This window comes from Passer montanus, unplaced genomic scaffold (assembly GCF_014805655.1).
Source record: "Passer montanus isolate IOZ18808 unplaced genomic scaffold, ASM1480565v1 scaffold14, whole genome shotgun sequence".
Classification (NCBI taxonomy): Eukaryota; Metazoa; Chordata; class Aves; order Passeriformes; family Passeridae; genus Passer; species Passer montanus.
In genome coordinates, this window is record NW_024360941.1 from 11,587,141 (window position 1) to 11,603,702 (window position 16,562).

The 16,562-nt window shown below is 36.2% G+C and overlaps 1 protein-coding gene across 16 annotated transcripts in view; it reads left to right on the forward strand.

The window, feature by feature from the left end:
* The window catches only part of TENM3 (teneurin transmembrane protein 3), a 407,967-nt gene that overhangs the window by 268,054 nt on the left and 123,351 nt on the right, over positions 1 to 16,562 (forward strand). For 12 of the 16 annotated variants that reach the window (XM_039700050.1, XM_039700051.1, XM_039700048.1 and 9 more), the window contains 2 exons: positions 5,389 to 5,626; positions 10,634 to 10,726. In XM_039700050.1, the coding sequence (XP_039555984.1) occupies positions 5,389 to 5,626; positions 10,634 to 10,726 (331 nt within the window). The remainder of the gene's footprint in view (positions 1 to 5,388; positions 5,627 to 10,633; positions 10,727 to 16,562) is intronic. The other 4 variants (XM_039700054.1, XM_039700064.1, XM_039700057.1 and 1 more) reach the window with 1 other exon arrangement.

Here is a 16,562-nt window from a genome sequence, read left to right on the forward strand (position 1 = left end):
TAAGACTAAGCAAATACTTGGGATTAACCACAAAATAAGCACATACAGCAACTTGTTTTAAATTACCCCTATGGCTTGTAGTAAATGATCAGAAAGGAAGCTTTGAGCCTCACACACCCTTGCAGGAAAAACTGAAGCAGTGGTTCATTCAAAAGACACATCTTCCTAATTACAAATGGACACTTAAATACTCAATTTTTTTTCTGAACGCATAACCTTCTTCATGTTTTCATTAATTAAATGTAGCTTCTCATGGAAGGTGCTCCCAGACCAGAGACTTCTGGAGTGATTGGTTTTACTTGCCCTTAGGATCCCTGAAGCTGTGGCCGTAGTGGTGCAGGTAGCCTGTCTTACTCCTCCATAAGCAGGAACTTTAGAAAAGAGCTCCTTTGGGAGCTCTAGGAATAATTAAGCCATAATACCCACTCTTTTCAATTTGCAGGGACTTCTGAGATAAATCCCACTACTGCTTACAGTACTTTTGGAGGTATGACCATATGTGAGTTAGGCAAAATTTAAAGTCCATTGAAGGGTTTTATTGAGGAGATCAAGCCAGTTCTTATAGAAATTACTTTTTACTGCTAGCAGTCAAGGGCTAGCAGACCAGGGACCAGTGACCTGCAAACAAAAGTTTGTATTTTTTTAAAGTTTTCTAAACATTTAATGTGTTTTCTAAAACATTCAGTCTACTCCAGATTCTTAAATCTCTTATGTGTTATGGATATTTCCGTTACCATGGCAGAGACTTTTCTAAAGAGAGAATAGAAAAGGAGCAGCCTGACCAGAAGAAGTTAAGACTCTAGTATTGAATAACATTTTGTTCATCTTTGAAATGTTTATATCATAATGGAAGACTTTGTTTTTGTGTTTGTCATGGGAACTCTAAGTTCACATTAGTTATACACTGTTTAAAAGCCTAATCTTTATGAAATGGAAATCACCTCTCTTTTTCTTAGATCAGTAGCTAGCTGACAGGTCTCAATGACCTATCTGTTACAGAAAGACACAAAATATGAAACAAATTACTTTTTTTCATGAATACTCAGTCTGCTTTTCTGCCTCTGAATTAGCCCCTTTCCCCCACATGGCTATAGGTATCATAAATGTCTCTCCTTCCTATGCTGTTCAAATTCTATAACTATTAAATTATAAAAATAATTAAATGTAGATTACTTTTTTAGAAATAAAAGACGAAAAGGTTTTGTGAAAGGCTATAGAACTACATATAATTTACCTCTGCAATTGAAATGGCTGGATTGCTTCACTGTGATTCCCTAGGGTAAATAACAATTTTAATATGTTTTGAAAAAATCATGTAACTGTAGTAAGACAGCTTTCTACCCAATTTCTTGTGGCTTTTCTGAGTTCTGTGCATATGTTCACACACATAATTATTGGATGCTGACTTACTCAACAAATGCCTTGAAAGTGTGGGGTTTGTTTGTTGCACCTGAAGAACTTTGACAGACTGGTTGCAGGGCCAGTGTACATTTGCTTCTTGCTGCAGAAATCTTCTCTTTAAGATGAACAGGATTGCTCTACAGTCATTAAGGTCTAAACCAAACAGGAATGTTATAATTAAAACTTTACATCTTTAGACCTAAGCCTACCTGTACCTACTGCTTAATTTTAGTGTAAATTAGACATTCCCATTTAGATTAAATCAATTAAGATAGCTTTTAAAATCCAATTTAAAGCAAAGCAACTGTAGCTCTCTGGAGTAGTTTTAAGCATTTCAACCCAATTGTACTTTATCAGATTTGAATGCTTTTTTCTTCTAATAAGTGGTTGGTTGTGAGGGAGCTGGCCAAGTCCCAGGGCTGCTGTCTTTTCAATAAGTGAGGGAAGATGTATTTCCCTCTAGGACTCCAGTGGTTGATAGGGAGAAAAGAGGAGTTACAGGGTCCTGACACTTGATATTGTGGCACATGGAGGGCTGTTATTACAGGGAGTCATGTCCAGTGCTGCAGTGTTTATGAAGTACATATTGTGTCATCCCACTGTTCTTATAAACTTCTTAAGTAGGAAAAGCAAGGAAACTGAAACTATTCTGGCAGTAATGCTGATTTCTCAGGAGAGCAGTGTGAATCACTTCATGTGCATGCCTCAGTTTCCCTGCATGTGCAGTTCTGAGAATATTTTCATTGTCACAGGGATGTTGAGAGGTTCTTACTCCATAAGACCAATAGCTTTGTGTGAAAGCCTCAGGAATACTGAAAGCTGTTCTTTAAATCTTAAGTCCTGAAAAGAGTAAAAAATGAAATCTGGCTCCAGATTATGGCATTCAAAACATGACCATTGTGATGATTCTCTCTTCCTCACAAATCAGTGGTGCAACATTAGGGTTTTGTTAGAAATTGTGCAGCAATCAGAAGCACTGTGTATTGGGGGAATCTGGCAGGTTGGAGAAAAGATCCAAAAAGCAGTTCCTCAGTGATCTCCATTCAGAATGACAGTGTAGGACTGAGTAAGTTTAGAGGAGTATAGATTTTAGCTCTGTTGATTTATGGAAAATCTAACCTTGTTAAATGCTACTCTACCTGTAGCTTTTGCACAATTAGAAAAGAAATAAATCATTCCAGACTTTTCAGGCATTTTTGATTTTGGGGAAGCTGTAGATTCCCTGCCAAATGAAGCCACCCTCAGACACAAGAAAATGTCACTTGTCAACATTCTGTGGAGCGAGAAAATGGGATTGGAAGAGAAGTGATCTTTGCAAAATCGCACTTGGATAGTCTTATAGCTCCCTTCTAGCCTCTCTTAATTTCTATGTTCCTCTGTGTCTTCATTGTCAATAATGTTTTTATGTTATATAGTAGAAGGGCCTTTTGGTTCACAGTAAATTTATAGGGAAATAATCTAAATCCCAAATTGTAGCAGGCACAAGGCCTGCACGGCTTAATAGTGGCCTGCGTAGCTGGCCTATGGTCTGAGTAATCCAATTTCATTCTTCCAGGATGTTTTCAGAGTAATTATTAAATCTGGACATTTATTTGTGGAGTATATAAATTCCCTTTACAGAACTTTCACTATCTTCCTCACAGAGTAAAGTGTGTGGGAAGGTCTGACATCTACCTGAGACAAGCCTGGCGCTCACACCCTCCTTTGTGCAAGAGAACAACGATGATCAATCCTCTCCTTTGTCTTTAGCAGAGAATGCTGCAAGACCTTTAGTACTAAAAATGATAGACTGAAAGATTGATTTTCAGCAGAGACTGTAAATGAGAAGAGAAATTAATGAACAAGAGGGATGTCAGAATAGCATTTCAGCTGGTAGGAGCTGCAGTGGAAGAGTGCTTTGCACTGATCATGGCAAAACTGTCCAAAAAGGCTAGGCTGGTAGGAGAGTCAAAAAGGGGAATAAAAAAAAGAAGAGTCTGATGCTAAGAACAATTTTAATTAATTTATCTATCCAATTAAAATAAATTAATGTGAATTACTTTGTTCCACCTGCCATTTTTCTGTAATTTTGTAATTAAATTTTGATTAATAATTTATATGTATATATTTGCCTATACATGTGTGTAAGTACATACTTAGACACGTGCACATATATAATTTCTTAGATACACATGCACCTATGTATTACAAAATACAAGGCCACAGTTAATTTTGCACCAGCTGATAAATAGCTTGTTTTCTAAATCAGATACAATTTTAAGTAGATATGGGGAAAATTCTTTGCTCTAGGGTAGGTCTGTTAACTTTCTTTAGTTCGCTTGTTGAAATGTGGCTTAAAGCCCTTGACAGTGATTGTAATCACATGCAGTGACAGCCTTTGTGTCAGTGTTGGTGAAGATAAAGCTTATCAGTTGTGTCCTACCTGGACTGGAATTTTGCATTAATACATCAGGGATTTGGTGTTGAAAATCTCACTAGTAGTATAAATTCTGTTATTCTTTTAATGAGAGATTCAGAATTGCTGTTGTTTGCAACAGAAGTCATGTTGACCACACAAAATCACTGGAAAGAAGAATGTGGTTCTCAGAAAGGAAATTATTCCAAAGACTTGTTTTTCTGTTTATTTCTTAACATTTTCATGTTGTCTTATGATCACAACCTTGGAAAGTGCTCACAATTAAGTTAATTTTGTAGCAGTCACCTGTAAGTTATTGGAAACACCTGTTTCAACAGAAATACTTTTCCTGTGTTCTCTGTACCAGAGTTTTATTATTGAGTTTGTAACAATTTGCAGTTATAACCAGTTCCAAAAGGGAATTGCTTATGGAAATCAAACAACTAATTAAAAAACCACCTGAAAGCTTTTGCACTGTGAGAAAAGTGCATGTCCCATATCTTCTGCTCTGCTTAACACTTGCATCTATATTATGAAGTATGTTCTGCTACATTAGTGTAAGAAGTAGATTGCAATTTTAATTACATAATTGTTAAATGTTACGTGTTTAGGTGTCATCAGTCATTGCTAAGCTGTGGTAAATTGTCAAGGTTTCTTTAGTTTTGTGTGCATTGTGTTGTAAAATATTTGTCTTATATTTATGACTTATTTACCAGTGATTTTATGGAACAGATTGCTAAAACCTAACATTGATGGAGGTATTTGATTGCAGGTTTTGCTGGTTTGAGATTTTGAGTTTAAGCTTTATGGGTGTTGTGTGCTTTGGTTAAGTCAGAAAATATTTCCTTTTGTTTCAGTGGCCTGACTCTCTTATCACCTGTGACTTCCTCCAAGCTGTATTTATATTGCATGGTGTGAAATTGGAAAATCTGTTCTGTGTGTGTTCTAATGGATGTGACGGTCATTAAGTATATGAGTCTTCTGACGTTGTAATCAGATGTGAATCAGTCTGTTAAATATCCATGAAGCAACATCTGCTTCACAGAGTGACCTTCTGCTAAAGAATACTTAGCGTCTATTAGCAGATCATAGTGCAGATCTGCCTTATTTGAAATGCACTAAACTAGAGTAGTCTACTGCTGTTTAGCAACTAGCTTGTAATAATTTATTGCAGTTAAATAAAGCTTAAAAACTCCATTAAATAATTATAGGGATTATATGCATTTTGAAAACCTTTGTGTTCTACTGAAATTACCCATTTAATTTCAGGGTTGGTTTGTTAAAAAAAGCTGAAGTCTAAAGGCGCATTAGGGGATCTGTCAGATGCTATTTTCTGTAGGTGTTAATAAAACCAGATTAAAAAAAAAAAACTGAAACAAATTAAAACCAAAAGCAATTTTACCATCTGTTGTGTATTAATTAGAACTTGGTGTATCAAGGGTAAACTTGCTCTTACAGAATGTCACTGAATGTCTGCTAATAGAATAATATGCAAATATATTAGATGATAGGATTATATTGAATTTCTCATTCCGCTTTGGTTGTAGCAAATACCAAGATATATAACGAACTTTAATTTTCTTTCTTCTTAGAACAACCTCCAAATAACCAAGGCCAGTCGACCCTGCAGCCTTTGCCACCTTCTCACAAGCAACATTCAGCACAGCATCACCCATCCATCACCTCACTTAACAGAAACTCACTGACAAACAGGAGGAACCAGAGTCCGGCCCCGCCGGCTGCTTTGCCCGCCGAGCTGCAAACCACACCTGAGTCAGTCCAGCTGCAGGACAGCTGGGTGCTTGGCAGTAATGCACCTCTGGAAAGCAGGTAATTACTTGGGTACTACTACAGACTGTGCCAATGCTAAAGAGAACCTTTAACTTAATGAAAGTTGACCCACAGCTAATACTTCCCCTCATTCAGCGAGCAAAACTGGAAAGTTTTCAGTCCTGAAAAATATGTCCTTTCTCTAAAATCCTCAATGGCACTCTTCTCCCTTACAGTTCTTTTCCAGAGTAATTAGAGTATATTAATTTTTCCAGACAAGCGTTTTCCTTCCTGTTCGTAAGCTGTGACTTTTGCCTGTTTGAAGAAATTTCTTGCCTTGCTTGCCAGAAATGTGTCAAATATGTACTGTCATACAGATCAAATGTCAAATAACATTCTGTAATAGGTTTTAACTCTTGTACTTGGTACCTTTAAAGAAATACTTATGTGAAGCTAGGTGTTTTAAAAAGTGCTGGGATTTTGTGAGACAAAAGAACTCAGTTCCAGTGTAATGATAAATTTGTCATTGATAACTGCCTCTAGGAAAGAAGCAGCTAATATGAAGAGTGACACTAGCTTTTTTAGACGCAGAATAATCTATTAAAAAATTGATAGGACTTACTGGCACAGAGCTGAATTTACCTACAGTGATTAATTAGTGCTCATGTAACACTCAATCAGCACTAATTTTTTTATTAAGGAAAGCTATAATATTCCAATTTAGTTATTAAACTGAGCATTTATTACTGTATTGAAGTTGACAGTAATTCTTGAAAGTGTTTATGAAATCCCTTCAGTTTATTCTTTGGATCCCTTTAAATTATGTTTTATAGCAAAGTAAAGATTATTTTGACCAATTCAAAACATACATGACCTTAAGATTCTCTTTTGAGTAGTTTTTGTTGCCATAGATGTTTCAGGCAACTCCTCAGTTAGACAGTTTGGAATGGCTATTACTTCTCAGTTTTCTTGGACTCTCCTGTGCTGTTTGAGACATAAGGACTGTGGAACAGCATTCCACTGAAGAGATTTCATCATCACATTCAGTTTAGTACTTTAAGAAAGAATTTTCTTTTAGAACAAATAAGTTTGTAGTGGGGAAAAAGATGTTTGATGTTTTCCTGATAGTAGTTAATCTTAAGTAGGTGGGTGAGGTCTTTGATGTTTGCTTCTATTGCCACATATGTTTTTATTGTCTTTATAAAAGTGTAGGACTACTTGAATGAGAATGCCACTTCCAACCTTAAGCATTTTTTGCAGAGTAAAGTCTTTTCATCTTTTAAATATTTCTGATGAAAACTTAAGGGTATTTTGAGTGTGCAAGTTTTGAACACTTGTGAGTGAGATAAAATGTAAACATTTAATCTGAAAACTGACAGAGCCCTACTACTTTGTTTTTTCTAATAGTCTTACTTGGTTGGAACTCTGGAGGTGTAGAACCCATCTTATTTGTCATTGATTTTTTCCTCTTTTGGTTAAGGTTCCCTACTGAGTGTGATTTTTCAGGCTCAGTATCAACTATATTAACAACTTTGTGATAGATCTTTTCCTACACTCTTTTCTTGGACTAAAAATAGTTTATTTCCTCTTTGGCAATTTGGTTTATGCTTATTGTTGGGGCTTTTTTTTCTTCCTTTTTATTATTTGGCTTAGATGACAGCCATTTAGAGATATGCAATGTGAATGTCAGCCTATATACACAACTGTCTTTCTAGCTCTGTAGGCTCATATGGGTGACATAAAAATGACATACAGTTTGCTGTCATGTATAGCTGGGCAGTGAATTGGCTGGGTTTGTGTATGTGCATGCAGGAGAGAGGGATGTATTTACAAAGCTTGGGGGAGGTTTTAGTCCCTATCGCTCTGCAGTAGTAGTGGAAGTGATTTCAAAAGATATATATTCCATAATATTGGATTCCATTGTGGTTTTTAATGGGATATATAGAAAATTGGCTCTGTGCAAAGTACTGTCAACAAGAACTAATGGATTTGTGTGAAATATTGCTGTTACTGGCTAAAAAGATGAACTGTGAGGTTACAGATCAATGATGTCCAACAGAAACTCCAATTCACTTGATTTTTAAATATAAAAAGAATCTTTGCTTAAATGTTTATGAGGACCTAAAACTGTAACTTGAATGAATTGAATTATGTGAATGCATTAATCTTTGATGCTGTCTTTAAATGACAATGAGGTTATGAAACAGAGCTAGAAATTGTCTTCCCTTTATTTGGGCTCAGTAAAATCTACATTAACAAAAAACCCTAGAAGACACTAGAAGAATATTTCCTGTAGGTTTCCTGCAGACTGCAGGACCTTTCATTGAACATTTAATGATCTTTACTATTTGACTGTTCCCTAGCCAGATGTAAGTTAGGTTCCTTTGTAGAGCCAGTAGATCTGCTGGAAGAGCCAGCACTAGAGATTAATATGAACTTCTGAAGAAATCAAAATCTTTCCATATTTTTCTTTGAATTGAACTGGTTGGACAGTCAGAGTCCTGTAAATATATGACTACATGGCAGATGCCTGAATCTGATAAAACATCATTTAGTAATTAAATATTAGTGGGGTTCTTATTATCATTGAGCTTTAAGTTTTTATTCACCTACTAGTTTTAGTAATGATTTCTTGATTACCAGTATCATTCTCATTGTAGAGTAGTAGTAACATTCTCATGACTTGGAGTTCTAGCAGGATCTAAATTACTGATACTTAAAAATACAGCTACTAGTTTTAGAAATGATTTCTTGATTACCAGTATCAGTAATTCTCATGACTTGGAGTTCTAGCAGGATCTAAATTACTGATACTTAAAAATACAGAGTAAATAAGTTCTTTAAATGCTCTCTCTGTTAAATATTTGAATGTGCAAAATTTTTTTTACTGCACAGTCAATTATGAATGTTAGAGATGCACACAGGAAAAGTATGTTAGAACTCATACATTTGTACATAAAAATAAGCTGGTAGCATCTCTTAGTGCATTTCCTTGGAAATATTTCATTAATTTCAGTCACTGAATGTAAAAGATCCATTTGTTGGTAAGGGGAAATTTACATATTCCAGTCAAGGAATAAATCTCTGAGACTATTATGTAACTTTATTCAGAATCTGTGCTAACATGCTAGTGAATCAAAGAAGAGCTGTGCTTTTTCTTACTAGATTTGCTGCAAAAATACCTCATGTGAAAGATGGCTGCATTTTGTATAATGGACTATGACTTTTTTATAGAAACTAGCCAAGAAACTAACATGTTTTTCATAGTTTATACAAATACTGCTTGGTCTTCTCTTACCTCTTAGTATTAAAACATTACTATATTCATCTACTTAGCCACTTATTTTACTAAGAAAAAAAAAAGGTTGAAGAAATACCTGATGACTAGAAAATATTTTGGCTTTTTTGAGGAACTTAATTAAAGTACTGGAATACCTCAGAAATAGTATAGACAAAATATTTCCTGGAAGGTGTTACTTCAAAACTGTTCTGTAAACTTGATTCAAAATTCATTTTAGAATGTGAAGACTTTAGAAACTCCTAAAGTGTGATGAATATACACGTGTCATTATTGGGGTGGACTGTCAATGATCCAGTTGCCTTCATTATTGATTAAGGTGTGGAATGGGTGTTGATAGACACCCAGGGAAGTTTTAAATCAATTTGTGTAGAGGCTGATTGATTGTCCTCAAAAGCACAGTGTTAAAGTCTGCTCTAACCACCTATTTTACACATTCCACCCACTAAAACAGTGCCTGGTTTAATCAAATTAAAATTGTTCTGATCTCTAAGTCTTCTAGGTTTTTTCACACATGGACTTGATTAGAGATGTTACTTCTGTTAAGAAGGTGCATGGTACAAAAAAAAGGCAGAAACTGGAAATGGAGTTCAAGTCCTGCTCTTCTGAAGATTCTGTTAAGCACTGTGCCCACATTGGTGGTTTGCAAGTTGAAGAAACAGGACTCTGCTTAGATTGCTGACAGCATGAATGCATTTGAAAAATTGACATGCTATAATTATGGGATCGTTATATACAGACATTAGAAATTAAGTATTGTTTTCCAATACTAAAGTCAAAAAAGTTCTGTTTTCTTCTGACATTCTCTTACTGTCAGTTCTCACCGAGCATCTGTTTCAATCCTAAAACACCAAGCCCATATGCTTATAAGCTTTCTTTGATGTCAATAGTGCCTTGCTTTAGGTTTATGCTTGATCCCTCTGGCATCTTTCCTGCTCAAATATCCCTTGCTGTCACCATAAGTACTTGGAATTTGATCATGCTGTGTATTTTGTCCCCTGGCTCTTAGGCAAGCACCAGTAGTCCAGAATTTAGTAGCATTTGCACAGTGTTCCTTGAGTTGATCATTCCATTTTCAGAGATACACAGTCATTGAACTATGAATGGACCCAAGTATTTTTTCCCCGCATTAATCATTCCCTGTTTTAGATAGGACAAAAGAAATAGGCAGTTCTAAACAAAATAATAGTGGCTTGCTTCATTTCTCCCCCTCATTTCCTCACTATTCCCTGAGAGAACCAGAGATTCTGATGCTTCTTTTGCCTCTCCTGCTGCTGTGCATTGTCCTTGACAGAACGTGAGATCCCCATTCACTCTGGTAGCCAGCCCTCTGCATATTTTTCTTGCTGGCTGGCTGTGCCAGATAGCCAGCAAGAGACTGTCTTTTGATAGTCTCAGTTCAGTTTTATTACTTCATTTCTGGTCCAGCCTCATCAAGTAAACAACATCCCCCACTATGCACTGCTCAGTCCTTAAGCCTGCCTTGCCACAGGCAGCAGTCAGGAATTTTATTCAAGGACTTGCACATAAATAAGGGATCAAAGGGTATCAAAGGGTAATGACCACCTAAAGGTAGCCTTATAACACTGTGTCTTCAGGTTACAATCCAGCATGTAGTTCAGAGGACAGCATGGAAGGCAGATAAATCCCACATTCAGTGTTGCACAAAGTTACTCAACAGAATTAGTAAATTCTTTTTTGTGGGATCATCCCATTCTTTAATTTGAAATTGCACCTCTAATTTCACTTTTTTGTATCTTTATGTATAGAGAATTAGAAAGTCAAGCAGTCCTTGCAAATGGTCATGACAACCTTATAGAGATGGATGTGTTTTCTCCAACATATCACGATAGCAGTTATGGGTATGTGACTCTTCAGTGTTTGCATGATGCTAACTATTGACACAGAAGACAAAGTGTGATTTTAAAAAAGATTATTGCAATAGGAAAACATCTGGAACAAGGTACTCATCCTTATGTCTGATTTTTAAAAAATTAGTCTGAATTATTTGTGATACTAACTCATAGCAGGTACAAAATAGTAAGCTTTGACTGCCAAATCTTGCTTGCTTTGACTTAAGACAATAAGAATGCAATTGACATTGTATTAATTCTCTACGACCCAATTCTGCAGGCTGTTGCAAACTATTTGCATGATTACACATTTGCCAGGTCTGATCCTTCATTTGTAATGTATTTATTACTTGGCAAGTATTGCTTTTAGAAATATTATGACATATATTATAGCATAAAGAGTGACCAATCAAATAAGTTAACAGGAATTACATACTTCATCTCTAATATTTTTACCAGCTAGTTTGAGATTGAAACTGCTGATAAATACGGAACTGTAAATAGAGAATTCCACATAAATTAAAATTTCAATTTGTTTAAGTAAAATTTGTATTTTAGAATTGTTCCATATCTACTTAACTTTGTCAAAAATATGTGTCTAATTTTTGAACTATTTCTTGGTATTCCTGTGCCAAATGAGTATAATTCATTTCTGATCCACACATACAGAGGAAAGAAACCCGACAAAGCAGTACCATTTCTGAATTGTTAATCATAAATTTACCTTTTTCTGTTAGTTTGTACTCCACTAAAAATCAGAAATTTATGTCCACATTCTGTTTTGTTAATGGTAACTCCTAACTTCATAAAAGGGACAATGTGCTATTTGATTAAATGAGGAGATCTGCAGTTGCCTACTAATTTGTCTGTAATATATATTGACACAGTACATTGATCTGCTTCTCCCAAAAACTCTTTAAGTTTTCACTTAGCCACAAATTAAAACCAACAGCAAAAAGAGGATGATATGTTAAATTCATTTAGTCAATCATTACTAGCAAACTCAAAGATATTGCAGATATTTGCCAGAAGATCCCAATATATTGTCTTCAATGTAAAAATTTAAGCATACTGTATTAAAAGAGAACAAAGCCAAATATTATTGTTCCCTGTAGAACAATTACCGTACAGTGCTGGTTCAGATGCATAAATGCTGTAGTATAGTTAATAGAACTGTGCCTGGTTTATGCTTTGTATTTTTGTAATAGGATCAACAAATGTAAGTATTTTAGCAAATGGTGTATGTTATATGAAACTTCTGTTAGTTGAGACTAATTCAGGTAACAATACAATGAAATTTATCTTGTTTGTAATGCCTTCATTTTTAAAATTATGCTAGCAGGGATCATCTCCTGGTGTGAAAGTTGTCCAGAGATAATAATATATCAGTTCCAAAGCATAATAGATTTGAGACTACAACATGCTATCAGCATGAAGATTCAGTTTGTCAATGTCACTAACATACTGTGTCACAGCTAGAATCATTATATATTTGTTTCTTTGTTTTCATGTCATGTCTTATGATATACTATTTCTTAATTTGTATGGCTTATGGAGAGAATATTAATCTAATCAATTTGACAACTTTAGTGTTAAGAATGATTATAGAAATAGACATTTGACATAGAAATTCTAATGTTTCATAGGTCTAGACCCAAAGAATTGTTGTTTATAGCTTCAAGAGATGTATTCACTGTGCATTAATTATCATAAGACAGTTGGAAATCTCAATATATTTTAGTGGTATATATTGTTGGCTTTATTATTTTCTCTGATGTACAAACATATGTTAGTGTACCTGTTGACAAACCAGATTAGTTTGAAGTTAGAAGTCTGTTTTCCTTTTACCTAACCTGATAACCCTCTTCCCTAAGTTACCTAGGTATAAAAATCTGAAAATATGTAAAAGTCACTATCAGCAAATGACTGTATTTACATTATTTATAGATAGAGCTTGCTAGTATTTCTATTTCCATATTTTTCTATATTGTGCGTTCTCTGTTTTCTATTGTCCCTGCATTTTCTGAAAATTTCATACTTTTGCAATGTTAGAAAACTTCTGTTGTATTTAAGTAGGAATTCTTTGTGACGAGGTTGATTCAGAATTTTTGTCATCTGTTTGGGAGAAAGTTTGGGAGAGCTGAGCTTAGGGCATGCTGTATTAAACTTAATAGTGGTAGAGGAGAAAACTGAAAGAGGCTGAGTACAAAAGGGGTAGGAGTGGCTGTCCAAATGGGTAAATGGAGTAGTCCATAAGAAGGAAATGAGACTGGTAGGTTAAGCAAGGTGGGAGATAGATGGAGGATAGAGATAGCTGGAGGACTAGAGGCTGAAAATCTATGATGAGAACTGAGATAATTTCTTGTCCTTTACTGCTTGTGATTATTTGTGAAATCCTTTTGAACTGTGTGCACCTCATCACCTATGGGACAGACTCAGCATGAGGAGAAACCTTGGCTACTGGCATATGCTCTACTAGTACCAGAGGCCAGAAATAATCAAACCACAGATTTTCTATCTGTGATGGCCTGTGCAGATGAGAAGGCTTTCAACGTGATTTCTAAAGTTTCTTCAAACTTTCTTAAATAAAATCACGAGTTAACACTTAAGTAAAAAAAAAAAAAAATCATAAAGCTAGCACAAAAAACTTGCAAAATTAAAAGCCAACTTCTTTGCGTGATTTCTAAAGTTTCTTCAAACTGTCTTAAATAAAATCACAAGTTAACACTTAAGTAAAAAAAAAAAAACCATAAAGCTAGCACAAAAAACTTGCAAAATTAAAAGCCAACTTCTTTCTGCAGTTGCATGGCTGCAGCTAAGCTTGCCGTCCCAGTAAGTGCAGGTCAAGTTGAATTAGAAGGAATTTCCAGAAGCTGTTGAAATTCCTTTCTGTCACATTAAAACAGGTGAGGAAACAACACCAAATGTCATGACAAAACAAAGACCTGGAGGACTGTATAGTGCCTGCGTTCAGCATCTCCGACAAGGCTGATTGCATGAAGAGAAGACCTTCAAAAGGCGTGTGTCAAAATGAGTACCATCAATTCAAAGCATCACCCTCCTCTGGGCACAAGGTGTAATCCTCTGCCTTTGTGAATCCATGAATGGTGGTCTCTGAGTTCTATGAAACTTGGAATGTTGCATATGAGAGACTATGCTCAGTCAGTCTAGACAAAATTACTACCTTTGTTCCAACTTCTGGATTAATCCTTGGGTACATAATGCAGCTCTGGATCTCTCTTAAACTATATTTCTTTTTGAAATACTCTCCGTGTGCCTTTTGAGTCATTTAGAGAAGTTGTTCTCTTTCAACTTTATGAAGACAGCAAGGGTAGTAAAAAGATAGGAGGACTAGCTGTGCTCTACATTCCTTTGATTTTCTGCTTGGAAAGTGTAACTTATTCAGTATTAAAGATAGGAACTGGCTAATGTTAGAGTGCCTCATCTCAGAGACAACTTTTCCTGACTGTCTTGGTAGTGATAAGATTCCAGAATAGCAGAGAAGATAAGGAAGTATAATATAAATCCTTACTGCTCACGTAACCATTTCAGGTCCTCACTACAAAATTCAGATGCTCTCTGCTCTCCCTTCCTTTGGACAGAGGAGAACTGTAATAGCAGGAATATTGCATCAGAAATACTGAATTCAGTGTAAGAAAGTGCAGTAAAGGGCTGCCAAGTTCACTCCCAACTGCTGCCTTCTTCAGAAGTGAACATCACCAACAAATCAAGAGCTGAGTCACTTAATATAACATAGGTGGAAGTCTGTGTAAGTACTGGTCCTTTGAGAGACCCAGAGGAAGCCTGTAAGGACTACTTGGTATTGTTCCAGCAATACATAGATCTAGTTTCACTCTTATCTGGAAAGTAAGCAGTGGGATAGTCCTGCAATGAGCAGTATGAGTAGCTACAACTGAGCCAGGTTTCTTTCCTTGTTCACCCAGCACAAGGCATTCTTTGCATTGGACTCGCTTGCTCATTTCTGCAAATGTGGTTAGCATTGTTTGTTCCCCTTGTTCATCTTCACAGAGTGCAGCACAGCAGAGGAGCACAAAGGAGCAGCCTTGGCAGAGCCATCTGATTATTCTGGTTCTTTTGATTCTAGATATGCAGAAACTAACTACTTCTTCTCTGGGGTCCAGAACTAGCAGCCCAAATCTGAATTTGGAGAAACAAATAAGAGCATAACATGTGCCCTTTCCATCCTGTAGGACTATATTCTTTCTTCTACCACCAAGAAGGTAGGGGTGATGAAAAGGGAGATTTACTCTAACGTACCAAAGGAGAGGAAGTTTGGGGCTTTTGTCAGCATTCAGTCCTTCAAGTCATCATGTCCTCGTGACTTTGACAGCAGACTGGAACACTGTCTTGTCTGAATTGCTCTTTGAAGCTTCAGCTGCAAGTTGCTATGCCTGACTTCTCCATTCTTTTTCCAGCAGCCAGCAGTGGAGCTGTAGCCTGCAGGAGACAGATGTGAAAGAGCACACAAGCAGTGAGGAAGACACTTTAGCCCTAGTAGGACTTTTGTTCTTTCTTAGATATCAGTGTTTAGTTTGCAAAGAATGCAGGTCCTTGGTGTAAACCGAGCCAAATTCAAGCAAGTGTTGCCATATGTAAAGTGCTTTTCTGAAATATTTGAATAATCTTGTAGAAGGGGCTTATCTCCATTTCCCACAGATGTTTCCTCTGTTTTTACATATGGGTAATAGCAGGGATAATAGCTGTCTTCTCTTTCTTTTTTTCCCCCAAACATTGATCATAATTTCATCTACTGCGATCTTGAAGCTTTTTCCAGGATTGTGATAGCATTAGTAATGACTCCAAGGAAGCGGAAATTCACTTTTATTTCTTCCTAAGAATTTTTTTTTGTATTGCAATTCTGCCCAGAAAATAAACAAAGACAAATTCACAGCATAACAGTTTCTGTGCTGGCTTGGAGTTACATTAAATGCAGCCATATGGTTCTGTGGAAATCAGTCATAAGCCTGTGCTAAGGGCAAACACCACCAGCTACAAGGTTTCATCTCAGAAGAATGTTAAAAGAAGATGAAGACAGGCATAAAGTGTTCACAGAGAAACAAGAATCCAATTCCTGCTAGAGCCTGCTGGGAAAGCTTTTCTCATGCATCAATGAATCAGAGTTCACATGAAACCTGGCCAGTAATTTCTGTTATCTTTTGCATCTTTCCTATAATGTTAGTCGGCAGAGATTAATCTTTTCTTTCTATCTGTTTCCTCAGCTGAGAGCAAGGAATCGTATTTATTGATGTGATCTATCCATTAGTGAATCAGACAGAGGTCTCTGATGTCAGGTGGCAGGTGAGGGTCATGGTTTCTCTCGGAGACCCCAGTTGAATCCAGCATGAATAGGGTCTGCCAGCAGAAAGAAGGCACACCAGTCAGTAGGTGCAGTACTGTGATAGATCATGATCTTAGACTACTGTTTTTTACACATTTAATGGTTTTCTCCTCATTCTGATGGGTAATGTATGTCATAGGGTTTTTTTAACAAACAAAAAAGGATGATAACCCCCTCCCAGGAGGGAAAAAATCAGCTGGTTTGCATTCAAGAAAGTCAGGCAGAGACAAAACCAAAATCTTAAATGATAGAAGTAGGAGCAAACTATAATAGCTGCAGCTGGATTTATCCCTCCTTTCTTTAACTTTCTTAAGATTAATTGATCTCTATGGAAATGACAAATAAACCTCTAGGTCTTTGCAGAGAGATAGATGTGCACTATCTCTGCATATGTTAGTGATGATATATTTGAGGCAGAGCTCCCAAACCATAGAAGTGTGTTCTGTCTGAAAGTCTATTCTTCCCATTTGAAACATCAGAAAAATA